The sequence below is a fragment of the Simochromis diagramma genome, unplaced genomic scaffold (assembly GCF_900408965.1).
Source record: "Simochromis diagramma unplaced genomic scaffold, fSimDia1.1 OVJJ01000545.1, whole genome shotgun sequence".
NCBI lineage: Eukaryota > Metazoa > Chordata > Actinopteri > Cichliformes > Cichlidae > Simochromis > Simochromis diagramma.
Genome location: NW_024387371.1, coordinates 4503479 through 4521758, shown reverse-complemented (window position 1 = coordinate 4521758; position 18280 = coordinate 4503479). Strand labels below are relative to the sequence as shown.

The 18280-nt window shown below is 40.7% G+C and overlaps 1 protein-coding gene across 2 annotated transcripts; it reads right to left on the bottom strand.

Annotated features, from left to right (window-relative positions):
- Window positions 1–1398: 1398 nt before the first annotated feature.
- On the bottom strand, window positions 1399–10390 carry ddx23 (DEAD (Asp-Glu-Ala-Asp) box polypeptide 23). 2 transcript variants are annotated; one of them, XM_040008090.1, is made up of 17 exons: window positions 10258–10390; window positions 8872–9029; window positions 8617–8742; window positions 8019–8112; window positions 7869–7934; window positions 7006–7144; window positions 6786–6919; window positions 6498–6610; window positions 6271–6414; window positions 5939–6164; window positions 5655–5800; window positions 5355–5532; window positions 3698–3940; window positions 3451–3602; window positions 3254–3362; window positions 2286–2460; window positions 1399–2173 (listed from the first exon to the last, which is right to left on the bottom strand). In XM_040008090.1, the coding sequence occupies exons 2-17, from the start codon at window positions 9027–9029 to the stop codon at window positions 1950–1952; spliced, it is 2427 nt and encodes an 808-aa protein (XP_039864024.1). In that variant the 5' UTR covers window positions 10258–10390; the 3' UTR covers window positions 1399–1949. The 2 variants fall into 2 exon arrangements, with proteins under 2 accessions (XP_039864024.1, XP_039864025.1); XM_040008091.1 differs by lacking the exon at window positions 10258–10390 and adding an exon at window positions 10074–10093.
- Window positions 10391–18280: the final 7890 nt, after the last annotated feature.

Genomic DNA, 18280 nt, shown 5'->3' with positions numbered 1-18280 from the left:
TATCAGCATTTGTGTGTAGCAGGAAAGGACTGTCTGCCATAAGAATTAAGTGGATCTCCAACTGGATTAACAGAGTTTCAGTCAGGATTCAAAATTCATCACTGTACAAAAATACTGTGAAGGTTATGAATGATTTTCTTATGGCTGCTGACAGTGGACTCATCTATGAGCATCTGATACCAATGACATACATTGGTTTGCATGAGCATGCAATATGTATTAAAGGTACTGTGCTGGAGTGGTTTGAAGCATACAGAATAGATTCCAGTTCGTTCATGTAAATAGTGTCCTTTTCACACAGTACATTATGGAGTTCCACAAGGTTCTGTGCTGGGACCAATTCTATATGCATTATACATGCTTCCTTAGACAGTATTATTAGAAGGAAAACCTTACATTTTCATTGCTATTCAGATGATACCCAGCTTTATCTATCCATAAAGTCTCAGATGAAACCTACCAGACATCAGGAATGTCTTAAAGATGAAGATGTGGATGACCTCTAAGTTAAGTTATTATACTGGCCTAAAAAAATCTTAGAAACATGGTGTGTAACCAGGTACTTACCCTGGGTGGCATTTCCTGGCTTCTGGTAACACTGTGAGGAATCTTGGAGTCATTTTTTAATTTAAAGTCTTTGCCCTCAAATACAAGATCTTGAATAATCTATGAGGTATTTATCTTAAACACCTCATAGTGCCCCCAATAGAGCACCACACTCTCAGACTGCTGGCTTACTTGTGGTTCCAAGGATATTTAAAAGAAGAATGGGAGGCAGAGCCTTCAGCTTCCAGGCCCCTCTTCTGTAGAACAAGTCCCAGTTTGGACACCCTCTCTACTTTTAAGATTAGATTTAAAACTTTCCGTATTGATAAAGTTATAGTTATTCATAGTTTCAAAAACAGAACTTTCTGCCTCTCTTTGTATTAGCAGAAATGATTGAACTTCAGTATTATGGCGTTATTATGACGTCCCACTTAACTACCACGTAATTGCCAGGTAATAGTTCGATATTCCTTCATTTTCAAATGTAAATTTTGAAGAAATAGGGAGTTTTGCATTACTCTATCATTATTACTGCAATGTCCAAAAAGCCTGCCTCAACAGCTGGTGATTGGACTGCTAGGGCCTCCGCCCAACACACACTGCACCCGACCCCTATGGTGCCTCTTGAAGGTGGTGAGCCACATGGCATAGATAAAGGAAACAGTACAGATATGATAAACACATAAAGAGCTTTAAAGAGTTTTCCTATATAAAAGATATTGGGGTCAAAGAGTTTTTCTGGTTAAATAAAGGAATAAAAAGGTTAAAGAATATTGGTGGGAAATGCCAAGAGGAAAACTAAAGGAGATATGAAGAGCTCTATAATTGGCATGTTGAAAGGAAACACTGCTCTTCTACTTGTGAAAACTCCACATTTCACGTGTAATTTAATGCAAAAAGAAAAAAACTCAGTATGACAGTTGCTGTATTCACATCATACATTTAAAACAGCTGTTTCCATTTTAATCAAATGATGTATCTGAAGCAAAGAAAACTGGTGTCACTTCTGGTAAAGGTTTCTTACATAGAAAACTCAAATTATGACTAAAAACACAGCACTTACTGCTCATCTACACTCACATCCTGCCTGTAATTTGGTGCATTGGGTATTTATACAGTACAGATCAGATCAGATAGGGGTCCTGCATACTGCTCCTGGTTCTGGCTTACAGACGCAAAACAAAGTTATCTTAAAATCCACCCACACTGATGAGAACCAGTGTGCTGACGACTTCGGCACCAGTTACTGTGTTTCTGCACGCACAGATGGGACCAAAACACAAAGACAAGGTGGGAAAGAACAACAAAATGTGTGAGAGTAACCTAGAGAGCAGATCCTGAGAGGGAGAAAAATAAACAGTTGGTGGGGTTTTCCCCTCCCCCTTCAGTTGATAAAGGTCATTTTAGGCAAAAATGGTCTCCTCGCGTCTCTTCTTGGTCAGGATGGTTCCAGGTTTATGCTGAGCATCTGGATGGTTAGCCAGCTCTGGAGGGCAGGTGGAGACGGGACTCTCGAGGATGGCCTGCTTCAGGTCGTAAAACACCGCCGAGTCCTCTTTAGTGAGGAAAGTCATGGCTACACCACTCTTACCAGCACGACCCGTACGACCGATACGATGGATGTAGTCTGCAAGAGGAGAAAGTGCAACAATGATTCAGTGAATCATTCAGTGATTCCTATGGCAAAAATTAAATTTCAGTTAATAAACAAACACTGCACACCAGATGAGGCCTCTTACCTTCGATGTTCTTTGCCATGTCGTAGTTAATGACCATGGAGACGTCCTGGATATCGATACCTCGCCCAGCAACGTCTGTGGCCACCAGGATATCTTTGGCTCCCGCCTTGAGATTGGAAAGCGCAAACTCTCTCTGCTCCTGGCCTTTGCCACCGTGCAGCGTGCAAGCATTGTACTACAAAGAAGAAGAGAAGGAGGAACAGTGGAGGTTAATCTTTGCTCAAAATATTTAGTATTTTAGGAAATCAGAAACCAAAGTGAATTAAAATTAAACCTCCATCTGAGATTTATTGGCTTTCTTTTGTATTTTGGATAAAACTTCTGACAACAAACGGCGAAACTAAGCATTATGTCAGGATGCAACACTAGCACTGAACCCTAAGTACAGCTGAGGCTAATACTGTGCATTAAAAAGCTGTTGTTGCCTTTTAATGTATCTGACTTTCCAAATTTTCATAACTTCTTCTTTATACTAAAACTGTGGGTTTTTTGAGTGATTGATATAATTTTAGTGCAACAAGACAATTTGATCTGCTAGTAGGAAAACAAAAACTTCTAGGAATATTTCTCTTATGACCTTAAACGTATCTGAGCATAATTTTAAGGCAATCAATCAAATATTTGTTGATATTTTATAGAAAATGTCCCCAGAAATTTCTACAGGCTGGCACAAACATCAAATGTCATTTATCTGTTTATTCATTAACTGATTTGGTGTATTATGAGTGGCAATGCTTCAGGTCTTTATCTGTAGGAAAATATTTAAAATCCAAAATGCTGTCTTTCACATATTTCCAAAATCATCCAGTGAGCTGGACTGGAGTCTTTCTCGGGCCTATTCTGGTCCCCGGGCCTTATATTTGACACCCCTGACATGATTGTTACTTTTTTTACTCCAAAGCATGAAGCTTCTACCAAATCTCGACCCCAAATTGAGATCCATTGTGGTTCAGGTTACAGTGACTTACCCCCATCTTCTCCAGTGACTTGGCCAGCACGTCGCAACCCTTCTTCTGGTTGACAAAGATGATAATCGGAGGCTCGAAGCCGTGCGACAAAACCTCCAGCAGCTTCTTCCTGCAAAGGGCACATTATACAAAACATTTAGAATCTTGATGCAAGTGAAATTTTTGGTGTTTAAGATTAATGCTTGCATCCGTCTCACCTCTTCTCTCCCTCTGACATAAGCAGGACCTTCTGTTCGACTCTCTCGTGAGGCTTTCCAGCAGACCCGATGTACACCACAGCAGGACGTCTCAGGTAGCTCCTGGCCAGTCTCTCCACAGCGGGAGGCATGGTAGCTGTGAACATGACCGTCTGTACGGTGCAATCAGACACACAGTCAGTGAAAACATTCAACAGATAATCATGTGGTACCTTCAGAAGATTCCAACTGCTAAAGAAAGACCTACTTGTCTGTATTTATGTTTCCCGGATTCAAAGTTCATCGTCATTTTCTCAGGGTCCTCCGCCTCTTCAGTGTCTGGCTTCTGATTGGTCACCGGGATGTACTCCAGAATCTTTTGGACGTCGGGCTCGAAGCCCATGTCAATCATACGATCGGCCTCATCGAGGACCACGTAGGTGCAGCGGCTCAGTACCAGGTAGCGGTTCTCCAACACGTCAATCAGACGGCCGGGTGTGGCAATAACAATCTGTTAGACGATGTAAACAAATATGACGCCGGTGAACAGATGATTTTCAAGTAGAATCCTCACCTTATGGATAAAAAGCCAGGATGGACTTCCTGCCAAATAACACAGTGTAAAGTCTGTGTGTATTTAAGCTGCTAAGCTACCAGCGTCTGAGAATGAGCCATGTGGACTGTTTGTACCACCATCTGTACCGCTTCCCTCTTTCTTTACTCACATAATATACACACTGACAGAAGCACTACACATCACAAACACACACAAAACATACAGACGGTTTTCAGAAAAGACATCAATAGATGCTCTATGCCATAGACATGAAACTGATGCAGTTTTACCATTAAAACAATGACAAATCCCATGATACTGATGCTCAAAATTAGTTATAGAAACAAAGTATGAAATAAACTTTGAAGCCTGGAAATTATAAGAGCAAGAAAAAAAAAATTGCCAATATGGAGCCCAATCATGAAAGCACAATTCTTTATGCCTTCATCAAATTTATCACAGATATTCATGGCTCGGTGAGTTAGCCCACAACTCTCTGCGCTTTTTAATTTATTTACAATTTGGCAAATGTGCACAATTTACATCCTGCTCAATTTGTTCAGCAGCATCTTTCAGTCCATGTTTTGAATGTGCACAAAATTATCAAGAAGCATGTGTGTATTATATCTGTGTTCTCCCATTAAGCTCTTAATGTGGGAGACTGTAAATAAAGATTGGAAACATTCTACTATAAACAGAGTGAATCAGGAGTGTAAGCATCCACACACATTAAATAAACTTGGCTGCAGGCTGACAGCAGCCAAGTCTGCAAGAAAGCTGCCAAATTTAAGAGCTAGTGGCAAACAAGACAAGCAGTTTGGATTCTTTATTCGGTAACGCTGCTTCTGTTTAACACAAGCAGTGGATTGGAGCTTTCATTCTCTTTTAAGCTTGTTGTTCAGGTGGTTTGATAAAAGACCTTTTTTGTTTTTCTGGGGGGGGGGGGGGTTTACCTCTGAAGGTTCTGGTTAAGGTTACAGTGAGTGTTGCTGAAGAAACGTCTCTCACTTCACCTGGACTTCAATTTCCTGGTTGAAATATCACCTGTGTGTGTGTGTGTGTGTGTGTGTGTGTGTGTGTGTGTGTGTGTGTGTGTGTGTGTGTGTGTGTGTGTCAGAGACTAGAGCCTACAGCTCCTCCATAAACTACACCTGTGATGAGATTGTTACTGCTCTGCAAATGCAACAGTAGTCCTGCACCATCTTCGCCTTTCTGCTGAGTTTATTTCAGTAGCCTCATGGGCTTCTTTTGATGTAAAAATACTGACAGCAAACAAAAACTACTAAAAACTACTTGTTAGTGAGGCTTCAGTTTGCTTCACAGGCAGAAACACTTTTTTTTTTTCTAAATTTAGCCCTCTCCGTTTTACCTCACAACCCATCCTGAGTCGGAAGCCTTGGTCCTCTCTGGAGATTCCTCCGATCACAGCCACAGTTCGGATGCCGAGCGGTTTACCAAACTTTATGGTTTCTTCCTCGATCTGCTGCGCCAACTCACGAGTCGGAGCTAAGATCACAGCATAAGGACCCTGGTCTGAGTCTTCAATCCTGCATCCAGTCATACAGAGAGCAAAGGATCATAAGAGATAGTAGAGGCACAGTAAGACAGTCCAAATGCAGAGTTATTATTTCTGAAATTGCTGAAGATTATTGGATCTTAGACACGTTACCTGTCGATTTTAGGCAGGGTGGTGATCCAGACCAGCAGTGGAATCAAGAAAGCAGCAGTTTTACCGCTACCGGTCTCAGCCACACCAATAATGTCACGGTTCTGTAAACCAATGGGAATGGCCTGCCTCTGAATTGGCGTCGGATCCTGGAGAGAAAAAAATTAATAAAAAATTCCTTAGTGGAGACTGAATTGAACACAGTGAAAAACAGTGAACAGCTACAAAATAATTTAAAAAATAAAAGTTACAAAACACAGAACCAGATAAGTTGAACCCTAGCTGACCTTATAGCCGCATTTGTCGATGACCTCCAGAATGTGTGCAGGCAGCGGGTACTCCTTCCAGTTCCTGATGGGATTTGGGATTTTTCCTCCCTTGGTGGTGATGCTATAATCCTCTCTGAAGATTCGCCAGTCTCTGTCTGTCATCTCGTCCAGCTTCTTTTGAGACCAGTGTCTGTCATCCCAGCGCTGCTTGGCCTCCTTCTTACGCATCTTCTTCAGTCTTGTCCTGAAGCGAGGTAAAACAAAGATTAGATGGGGGGGGTGGGCGGAAGCTGAAGGTGAAACTATGGATACAGGATCATTTTCCATTATAGATACTCCACTGTACTCACTCTTCCTGCTCCTTCTCTTCCAGCGTGCGCCTTTTCTCCATCAGGTCACCATAGAAACGCGACTGCTCCCTTTTCTGCTGCTTTAAGTCGATGCCAGCGATGAAGCCTCGTCCGTACAGCTGCACCTGATGCTTCTCTTTGTAACTGCAAAGACCGATCACGAGAGTTTAGCGAGGGAACGCAAAGACCTAATCTGTGGATATATTTTGTGCTCACGATCCACTCACATCGGGTTGTAGTCGACCGAAGTGTCTTCAGAAGCATCCCATTCAAACACAAATTTCCTGTCGTTCAGGTGGCGAGTCCGTCGCCGTTTTTTGATCCCACCAAGATAACGCTCCTGTGAATAATTTGTGGACATCGGTTTAAATTCTGCTTTTCCAGTTTCCCCTAGGAATTTTCAAGCCCCTCAAAATAATGAGTGGAAGTTTTGTTTGTAAGTCTGCACACAATACAGTTTCTGTCAGCCCAATCTGTACACAACTGTAATTTTAACTCTTTCTCATGCAACTAACCTTGATAGCCTGGAGTTCTTTGCCTTTATCTTTCTCCTCTCTGAGCTTCTGTCGCTCATCATCATCTTCATTGCCGTTGTTCTCTCGTTCCATTCGCTCCCTACGCTCCCGTCTCTCCCTTTCCTGAGGGTCCTCTGTAACAAAGAATCACGGTGGTTATCGACACGTTAATATCCTGTAATTAAACGCAAACTGTTTCAGGTTAGAGGCTGAAACACACCCAGCATTTTTCTCCCTATGTCCTGAAACGTCCTTCTCTTCTTTCTCTCCTCTTCAATCATCCTCCTTCTCTCTTCAGTCTCTTGCTCTCTGCGCTTCAAAGCTTCGGCTTCTCGCTCTGCTTTTGACAGGAACTTGGGCTGAAAAACACAAAGCAAAAGAAATAATATTAATTTAGAGAAACTATAATCTTAAATTGAAAAGTTAATCTCCCAGATGAAGAGCAATTCACAAAACATAAATGCAGGAAAAAAAAAAAAAAAAAAAAAAAAAACTAGTTCAGGACTAGTTCGCCCCGTGCAGGGCATAGTTTTTGGTTCCCCACTCTGGAGTCCGGAAGGAGCTCAAGCGAGAGTGCTTGGTAGCTGGCCCTTAGCCCACAGGACTCAGTCGGGCACAGCATGAAGAGGAGACATTGGCATGCCAACACCTGCAGTGCCGTAGGGGTCGGATGCAATATGTGTTGGCCTGGATTTAAGTGGAACCAGTTTCCTAAAGAGGACTTGACTGTGCTACAATCTGGAGTCGCCTTCAGTGACAGGAGGTGGGCAGGCATGGGTATAATGTTAGGGTTATTCATGGTGGACACAGGTGTTGCTTCCCAACATCTTTGGGTTGGGAAACTGGTTCTGACTGCTATTTAGGCTTACAACAGTTCAGAGTATCCAGCCTTACAGGAGTCACTGTGTGGTGTGCTGGACGCTTAGCCTGGGAACCATCTTGGTGTTCCCATGGATGAGCTGGAAGGAGGTGGGTGGGAATAGGGAGATCTGGCCATCTTTGCTTAAGACTTCTGCCCATGTGCCCTGGCCCCAGAAAAGCTTTAGAAAATGGACAAACTGACAGACGGATGGATGTTCTCACCTTTGCTTCAGCTTCCTCCTCTGCCTTCTTCTTGGCCAGAAGCTCCTCCAAAGACAGCGGCTGGACCTGAACAACAGCACATGTCAAACACCCAAAATAATAACCGAAGTGGCAGTTCAAATTTACACAAACACTAAACCAGATTTTTACCTTTTCCTTTTTCTTTTTTTCATCCTCGTCATCTTCTCCTTTTATATCCTTCTCTTTCTTTATCTTGGCATCCTTTGATCTTGGAGAAGCGCTTCTATAGATGACAAAAATGTAAATACGGCAAAACAGAAATTTAGCTGAAGTGCTAACTGTAGCAAAATCCAAACGTCTGGATGTTTGGTAAGAGTTTAGTTAACAAGTGAGAAAGTGCAGCTGAGAACTGACTTATGAGAAGAAAGGTGACTTAAAGGGAGAGGAGGCAAAACTGCTTCTTTCAGACATAGGATGAACTTCAGGTGGTTTGATAAAAGACCTTTTTATTTGGATCGAGGCTTATTTATGAGAAAAAAACCCCTCACTGCTAACAGTTGGCCTTATTGGCATTTTCTAATATGAGGCAACAGTCATGTCAGTGCCAAAAATACTGTGCACTGAAAATATTTTCACTTAAATTGGGTTTAATTCCTTTGAATATCAAATTTTTGTTAATGTGAAAAATATTGGCGTGTTATTCAGGCAAACACTGATTATGAAATAATTATGACTAAAAATCTCCTTTGCCAGCTTTGACCGAAGAAGCTTAATCAGTGTCACATACCTGGATCTCCTGCTGCGATCTTTATCGCGCCGATGGCTGTCTCTGTCCTTACGGCTCCTGTCTCTGTCCTTATCTCTATCTCTATCTCGGTCCTTGTCTCTGTCCTTGTCTTTCATGCGTCGATCTCTATCGTAATGACACAAAATCACACAGACACAAAAAAGCTTAAGGGAAAGATAACACAAGTACGCAGTAAGATTAATAGCTAGAAGTCAGTCTGGTGTTCCTGATGGGTTCTTTTTGTGCAGCGGTTACCTTTCGGGAGATTTAGAGCGGTTTCGTTCACGGGAACGATGGCGCTTGCGGGAAGGTGAGACTTTACGATCTCTGTCTCGCGAACGGCTGCGTTTCCTCTCTCGGTCTTTGGTCCCCGAAGAGTCTGCATCTTTCTTGTCTGTGGAGTCAGCTGCCATCTGCACAAAGACCAGACATTAAACTCTGCTTTCACTGCATTTACAAAAGTGAAAACTGTTATCACACCACAGTGGCAGGACATATATTAATATTAATATTACATTATATATGCTTTATGTACAATGAGTACAGATCATGCGTTTGACAGCTGTTACTGTTTATATATTGCTGTGTACGCATCTCCAAATCCAGTTTTTCTTTTCACCTCTAATTGAATTACGCTCGAGTTCAGTTGACTAAATTTGAGAAAAATGCCTGGCCAACCTTGATTTCCCTGAAGAAATATTTCAGGGTGATGATGCACTTCTTAAGAGACAAGCTGTCAAATTAAAGCTTTCTAGTGTTAGTTTGCTCATAAGACTATTTTTGTGATACAGCTAGGGATATTTTCGAGCCTATTTAGAGTTTTCGGTGGAGTCATTTTCAAATGGCTTTATCTGGACAACTACTTAAGCAATGTCATTTCAATATTTTAGGCCAAATATCTGTTTCTATTACTTGAAGAAAGTGAGAGTCTCTGGTTCAGACAATATTGAAATTGTGAAACATATTTACATTATTCATGCCATATATCTTATCAATAGCAAAAGAAGAAGTAAAAAGGGTAGCCTGATGATCAGAGTGATGATGTTTTGTTTTGTTTCTGATCATGCAAGGAAGGGTGTTGCAACCTTTGTCCGTTTGTATATTTAGCTTAATCCTTTGGTCTAATTTTTCTGTCTGTAATTTTGATCATTTTTTAATGGCTGACAATTTTGAACTCAATCAAATTGTGAAATACGAAAAGAGAAAGCACATGAAAAACAATAGCAATACAGAAATAACATATGTTTTGTGGATGCATAAGTTTCTTATGCCCTAAAAACGGGTATCAGGATGTGCCCCAAAAAGTGAAGATAGCCGTTATTCCTCAACACTCTCCGATAGAAAACGCGATTAAACTCTTAGAGCAACAAATAACGACACATTTTTTGTGCGGACAGAAATTACAAACCAATAACGAAAATGACTAACTTGTTAAACGAGAAGAGAAACTGAATTACCTTCCTATCCTCTGCAAAATAAATGCAGCAAGCTAGCTAGCCTCTTACGTTAGCTAGCAAAAAGGCTAACTATCTCCAGGAAAGCTGCTCAAAAGAGCTCCGGTTAAACCAAATTAAAATCAGCTAATCGCAGGTAGGACAGCGCAGTCAGAGTCTATGATACTTACAAATATTTAGCGCTTACCTCAATCACTTGTCAACAAAACAGTTACGATTTATCTACGCTTCAAGAAGACGCCATGTCGCCCGCAACGCGAACTGGAGCACGCCAGGAATTGTGGGGGCTGTAGTACTGGCTGTTACGAAACAGTGGAAACTAGCGGCTAAAAGGCAACGTTTGAAACTACATTTCCCTCCCAAAAAAGTAAGTTTACGCCAGGGCCCTCAATGTTTAGCATACAGACGCCTAAATGCCTGAACAAAATTACTTTTTCTATTATGTTGTATTTTTGTCATTTTGGGCACGAGGTGGCGATAGGGTTACGAGTTACCACGATAGATAGAAACTACAGGTCTGCAAAAAAATGTTTTTTTCAACTGCAGGGGATATTTTTGGTAAATTTTTATGTTTTTTAGGGTGCTGAATCCAAAACTGTTCTCCATTTCCCTCCATTCATCAGCTGACCCTTCTCACCCTGGACACAGTCTGTTTGACCTGCTCCCCTCAGGCAGGAGGCTCCGGTCCATTCGTACCAGAACCTCTCGCCATAAGAAGGGTTTCTTCCCCTCTACTGTTGGACTCATGAACAATAACCATATGACTGTTCGCACCACTAACACATGACCTTACACTGTGTTCACAGCATCATTCCAATTTTGCACTGATCACCACCTGCATTCATGTATATATCTATCTACTTAGCACTTTTAATTTTAATTTTTATATTTATTTAAGCGTTGCTGACAGTATGTGTTTGCACTAAGTACCGCAGCAATTTCCTAATGTTGTAAACCTGCTCAACATTTGGCAATAAAACCCTTTCTGATTCTGATTCTGATCACGTACTTTTTTTGCAAAACATGTGGAGTTTACATTTTTTTAAAAATCAATATTTTTTTTGCAATTAACTATGCATAATTTTTCTGAGATTTCTGAGATAATTTCGCTATGAACAAAACAAAGCTGTTGGGACATGCTTTTTTGGGAGGTGTTTTTTTTTTTTTGACACAAGTATAGGATACCAGATTTCAGTTTAAAATTGGAAATTGTGCATTTAATTAAACTAAAAACACAAGTTTTGCAAGAAAATCTGACGAGATGGAATATTTTCCTAGTTTCAGTGAGTAAAAATCTATAAGAACCAGTCAATATATCCTATTTTGGTTGCAGACCTTTGGAATCTATCTATCTAAGCTATTTCACACAGTACTGAAAGATATTTTCAATTCTGTGGGATGTCTTCTTGGCCTGTTATTGCCTGATAAAACCCTAAATGCTATGCAGACCTGCTGATATGATGAAACAATGTTGTCTGCTGAGCAGTACTTAGAGCGGCTATCCTTTGCAGCAGATTAAAATTCAAGAAGTGCTGTTCTGTTAGTGTCAGAGCTAGAATATGTTCTTCCCTGTAATCATAGCCATTCTTTCTTTGTGTGTGTATGCATGTGTCTTATGATGAAAGACATTTTAGATGGTGCTTTGCTTGACTACAGTCTGGATTGGCTGGATGCTGATTCATATTCTGGACGTGGATTTTCTTCCAAGACGAGATCAAAAGAGATTTATGGAGCCCTTCTGAAGGTGAACAGTTTCAGTAGGAACAGATCAAAGATGATGGTTTAAAAATAAGAAAGAAAACACACACACACACACACACACACACACACACACACACACACACACACACACACACACACACACACACACACACACACACACAGACACACACACACACACTACAGGAGGAGAAAAGAAAACAATAGACTGGTAAGACAGTAACAGGTTTTATTCACTGACCTTCTATTCGTTTAGAACAGTTTGTGCTTCTTGCTGGTTTGCTTTTTTTCGACGAGTCTAAACTGAGCTGTAACAACAACTTGTATCAGTGTCTGAGGATGTAAGTTGCACGTAAGTCCATCCATTAAGAGTACAATGGCCTGAAACCCCTGAACATAAAAAACAAGGGTTAATGTTGTTAATTCCAGCTTGACTCTTTCAGCTATGACAAAAATGCCTGCTGAGGATTAGGTCCAATTTTTAAAATCTCTGCTAATCTTTTCACTTCCTTTTCCTGTTGCATTAAAGACTAACATAATGTATATTTTATGGTTTAGAGCCTCTGAACCCAGAGTCTACGTCAGCACACAGGTAAGCTGATGTATCTCACAAAACAGATGGGGTAAAGCAGTCTTGTCTTGTTTGATAGCCATGTAGGTAACATAAAGACAGTCAGGCTAAGCAAACAAATCAAGAAGACCTTTTTGTTCCATTAAGGTGAAAAAAGAACTGCATAAAGCAAGGGCAGCCTGAGGTACTGAAAAAAATCAATAAGCAAATAAATAAAATAAACATGGAAAAACGCAAAACAGTGCCCATTTATTACATGCATATAGTAGCAACAGCAAGAGCTCCAACACACATGAAAAATTATCTTCTAAAGCTGAAAACAGGCCCAACACCAAGTATGCACTGTGTCCAAGAAAGACATCTGATTGTGATGCTGGTGGTCATGAAATTTGTACTTTCTTTACAAAAAAAAAAAAATTCTCCTGTGATATTCAGGAATGACAACAGTTTATAAGTTTTTAGATGTAAAATTATCAGAATATAGCAGAATTTGCATTAATCTTATATAATATTAGGTTCTGAACATGGGTTTATAAGTGTATGTGTTTTTATGGATTCACAATCAAATATTTATATTAACAATCTCAATAAAATAATGAGTCATAAAACTGCACAAATCAATTTTGGCATTTGTAAGCGCTGACATGCAGCCTTTCATTTCTAACGTGTCACACTTTAGGACATAATTAAAAATCATCCTGTCCTTTTTGGGTTTTAAAATAATTCAAATAGAACCTGAGAAGAAACACACACACATATGATGCCGTGTCTTTCTTTACTCGGCAAAAACTGAGCCAAAATGCAGAAGCAGTGTGTTATTAAGTAGCATGTAAAATTACTGTTAGCAGTAAAATTATTATTTTTTGTTTGATTTTATCGGTCTGTCACATCATTGTGGATGAATATCCGCCTGCTCATCTTTACAGCGTTGCTTCAGTTCATCGAGGTTTGTTGGCATTTATTTATACAGAGCTCTTCAAAGGCCAACATCTCAGTCAGGTTCAGTTCTGAACCATTCCGCTCCTTGATGCTTTTCTTTTGACAGCCTTTCTGATGTAGATTTGCTGCTGAGCGTAGTGCATTGTCCTCTTGCACCAGCCAGTTTGTGATAAGCTTTAGCCATCAGACAGATGGCCTCACATTTAACTTTAGAATATTTTGGTACACAGAGGAATTCATGATCGATTCAGTGATTGAAAAAAAAAACAGGTGGGTTTGGTTTTACATGGCTTTATGGCCACTTTGATCTCATCTATCCAAAGAACATTGTTCCAGAAGTCTTGTAGTTTGTTCAGATTCCACTTTGCAAACATTTGTGCTGTTGTGCTGTGTTGACATGTTCTTTTTAGGGATAAGGGGCTTTCTCTTGGTGACCCTTCCAAACAAACTATACTTATTCAGTCTTTTTATAACATATAGGCCTTTAAAATTTGACAGCTCTTGGGTTTTTCTTTGCAGTTTCTCTAAACTTTGTTTGGCCTGACAGGATGTTTGGCAACTGTCTTGAATGTCCACCGGTGAATAATTGTTCTCACTGTAGAATGATGGAGTTCAAATTGTTTGGAAATGGCCTTATATATCGCTTCCAAGATTGATGGGCGGTAACAGTTGCTTCTCTGAGATCACTGATTATATCTTTCCTCCTTGGCGCTGTGTTAATACACACCAGAAAGCTCCAGATCAGCAAACTGCCAAAACAAACTGGTTTTATGGAGACGCTCACACTGGCTAATAATCAGTTAATCAAGTGTATTTGATTAGCAGCACCTGGCTGCTTCTTACCCTCCTAATTTCAGTAGAAGCAGTGAGGGGGGTCCTTAGTTTTTTGCACACTGCTTCTGCATTTGCCTTCAGTTTTTTTTTAATAAACAGTAACACAATGCAATATGTGAAGGTTTGTAGTTCACCTGATTTTGTGTTTACACGCTTTTAAAACCTGCTGCCAGATTTTTTTTTATTATTCTCCAATATGTAAAAGCTTAGAAGTGACAGACGGAGTACTTTCTTTTTAACATGAGTACACATCACTGTTACGCATATACAAATGCACACTGGTTTTCTTCATCTTGACTACACCATGTTTGCCATCAGGAGTTTGACTTCTGTACAACAGCCCCACTGAGCGCTGCACAGAGTAAAGATTCAGCACAACAGATGAACCTAAAAAAAGAAATCCACTCACTATTATTTTCCTAACGAGCAGCAGTTTTGTTTTTGACGCTTCTGCTGTAAAGAGGCAGAGGAGACGAGCAGTGACAAGAGGTGGGAAGATGAAGAGATGAAGAGACGTGACATGAGATGAATAAATGCCTGCACAAGAAACAGATGAAGGGCAGAGACGATGAGAATGTGAAGAATTACAGTAACTGGAAAACAATTACGCTTTTTGGATATTTCTATGACCAAAAGTCTTTAAAAAATGTGTGTTTTACAACCACTTAATCATTCTTTAAGTGAGGAAGGTGAATTGCTTTCGACCAGCATTGTGTAACGTTGACTGTTACTAATCACAAGCAGCTGATGATTGATAATGGTTAAAGTTAGGCTTTGATTGAGAAAGGAATCAATACCAGAGTAGTGACACTGTTCAGGCCATTGTTTTACGATCTGACATGGAAATAGCTCTGCCGATCAGTGATTATTATCACTTTTGAAGCCCTGGAAACAGGCTTCTGTCACATGATTGGACGAAACATCATCTCATATATTTCTCCCAACTCCTAACTAAAGTCAACCCCCATCCCAGGCACCTCATGTGCCCCAGCCTCAGCTCCCTTCCCCCCATATTCCCCAATGCCAGACGCAGTTGTCTAATTAAAGTGCTAGAAGAGCATTCACTCATGACATGCCCTAAGGGTGTGCCAAACGGGGCATGTATGCAGGAAGAGGGATAGAACTGGTGAAGGTGAGCAGCATCAGTGAAAGGGTTATATAAAGGGGGAGTGCAAAGGACATAGCAGGGAGGTTATTTACCCCAAGCAGGGACACAATAAGTCTTATCATTCCAGCAGATGAGTTGAGTGCTGTCAGTGTGAACCTCGCTCACCTTTCTGCTCTTGGGAAGCAGAGCAGACACGCTAAACTGCTTAGTATACACAGCACACCCTGACACACATCCATACACCAGTTCACATGTGCATGATTACGCATGGCTGCCCGAAGCTGCAGATAATTTGCCCACAGATACACATACTAACTTAAAATTGCCCCGTATGGGTATAATTGATAGTGCCCCAATGACATCTATCCCATATTTATCGAGCGCTGTATTTGATTTTCAGCTTGTTGTGCACTGCATGTAAATGCTAAAACAGCGTAATGTGGTTAATATTAAAAAGAATGAATCCTCAGGGTTTAAGGCTACAGAGGTTGTGCTGCGTGCTGTCTAGTGATGTTTGTATGCCTCATTAAATAGCCAGAAGCTCACTGACAAACAGGCCGAGAGCTGCGTGAAGCCATCACATCAGAGCAGCTCTGGACTCAAAAATCAGACACACAGAGATGGACTGATTGCATGAAGCATTACGAAGTCCTGCACAATCAGAAAAAAATACGCTCTGATTTTTCTCATGTTTGTAGCTGTGCCAGGACTGCTAGTTTGTTCTTTTATTCAGAGAAGAGATGACAGATATAAACATATATGTGATGGGAATTTGGAAGGCTCACAAACTGTGGTTGACAAAGGATAACCAAGATACTAAGTACTTGTTTTAAGTTCATTTCTGTTCTGGCAAATATATGTGTCTAGACCCAGGTGGTAGGCAAAGACTTATTTATCCCTATGATCTGTTGATTTGTTAACTTTTGCTGCAAGTGGTTTTCATCTTTCCAAGTATCAAACTATTGCTTACAGTTCATGGATTATGCAGATATAGCAGTGTGCTAGTTTGAAACAGAGGGTCGCTCATGTAGGACAGTCGTTCCTCTGCTCCTCATCCAGCTGAGCCTTCGACTGCAACCCCATTTTCCATCCTGAGACAGGAATTACGAGACTGTCAGAGCAGCTGTGGCAAAGCTCACTGCACAGAGAGAACGTAACCTACATGTCAGTGTGCAGATAGCTCATCAGCAATCAGACAGCATAGCTTTGCCAACCCATATTCTCTCCTCAGCTTCCTTTTCTGCTGCTGCTGTGCAAGATGTATGCAATAGTTTGATTGTGTGTGTGTGTGTGTGTGTGAACCTGCAACACGTGTGTGTTTCGTGTGGGTCTGCACTGCCATGTCTGATAGATGATGTGCTTGTGTAGTAATGAGACGCTCTGCACAAGCGACCATTTTCTCCAGCTCCTCAAGAGGGTTTCAGATGGCAGCGCTCTTCCCTCAGTCATCCTCCCTCTGGATCCCGATCCCGGTCCTAGGCAGTCTCACCGTCTGTGCTGCAGGCTCCTATCCATCATGAGAGGAAGGGACAAATGTCTAGACTGCACAGATCACTTGCTGCTGACCTGTTCATTAGTTTACATCAAATATGTCAGTGCCACATGTGCCTCTTCTGGGCTGCACAAATCTGTTTTCCAAGCAGGGATTGTTTTTCAGAAGCTGGCATAGAAGATGGAGTTAATTTGATCAATAAATCAGCTTTTTTTTTTTTTTTGCTTTTATCCACTGCCAAGTAAAAAGAAATTAAAACTTCAATATCCTGGGACTAGAGTAGCTTTGCATGATCCCTACCGAAAATATTTGTTTTTCTACTTCAAACAACTTCTCAGTTCATCTTTTATCTAAAGCGTAGACTGTATTATATTAATGATGGACACAACCACCATACCTTCGTCATCGGATTTTAAAGTTTCAGTTTTAGTATTTAGATTTCTATCATTTTTGGGGTTTTTTGGAGCCAAAAGTTATCATTTGCAGAGCGTTGAACACAAAATTGTAAGATAAGGCTATAGCGAGCTTGGAGCCAGTTTCAAGTGGCCATTAGATGTACTGCAGTTTATGGAAACTATGTCGCCTTTTGTTGAGAGTCTACAGAATCTGTGATCCTTTCCCTTGAAATCCCGTTCTATAAAAGCTTATTTCTCTCTGATTGGTCACCTTCTGGAAGCCTACTAAGGTACAGCTGCACCACATGTCTTCATGGTAAAGTTTTTGCTCACATGGGTTATTTCACATTATTTACGCCATTATATCTAAAATTTTTACATTAATATACAAGCTACAACGTTCATATTTTATGTGTCAACTGAGCACGACTCAACAGATAATCAACTATAAGTCCTTTTTATGTGTTTACAACAAATGCTTTATATCTGTTACTATATAGCTTTTATATGGCTTTATTTCTAGTCTAGCTTCATATTTCAGTCAGACATGAAAGTATGATCAAAGTTATACACAAGATTCCCTGTAGGTCTATTCACATACATGTTCAATTATCATTTTAATGGCAGTCTGCAGTATAACCAGCTCAGGAGTTACATTTCGCAATCCACAAAGGTGCAGTATTTGTCAAAAGACCACATGCCTGCCGTGACTGTGATCGTAAAGAATAATCATGCCTTCGAGCAACCTGCTATGGATGACAGGCTCAGTACGCTTTTGTCAGACCGTTATCTGATTTGCGGAGACATGTAATGTACATGGGCAAATTTTTTGATAAATGTACTGAAGAAAAACAGAGAGACAGAAACTGTAGGAAAAGATAAGAGAAGGGAGTATCGTAGGGAGACGGGCTGGCTGGCAGCCCTGTTTATCCAAAAGATGATCAGACCGCTATTCCATTTCTTGTTGTAGAAAATCAATGTTGGAGGAGCCAAGAGATGAAATTTATCTGAAGCTGCCGGTGCAGAGAATATTCCCACAATTGCCTTGACTGTACTGGATAAGTTAATGCTGTATCCTGTGTGTGATAGCTCAGGCATTGCAAACATTCAGACCTTTCATCCATGTCCTATCATCAGTGGGAGAGCAGGACG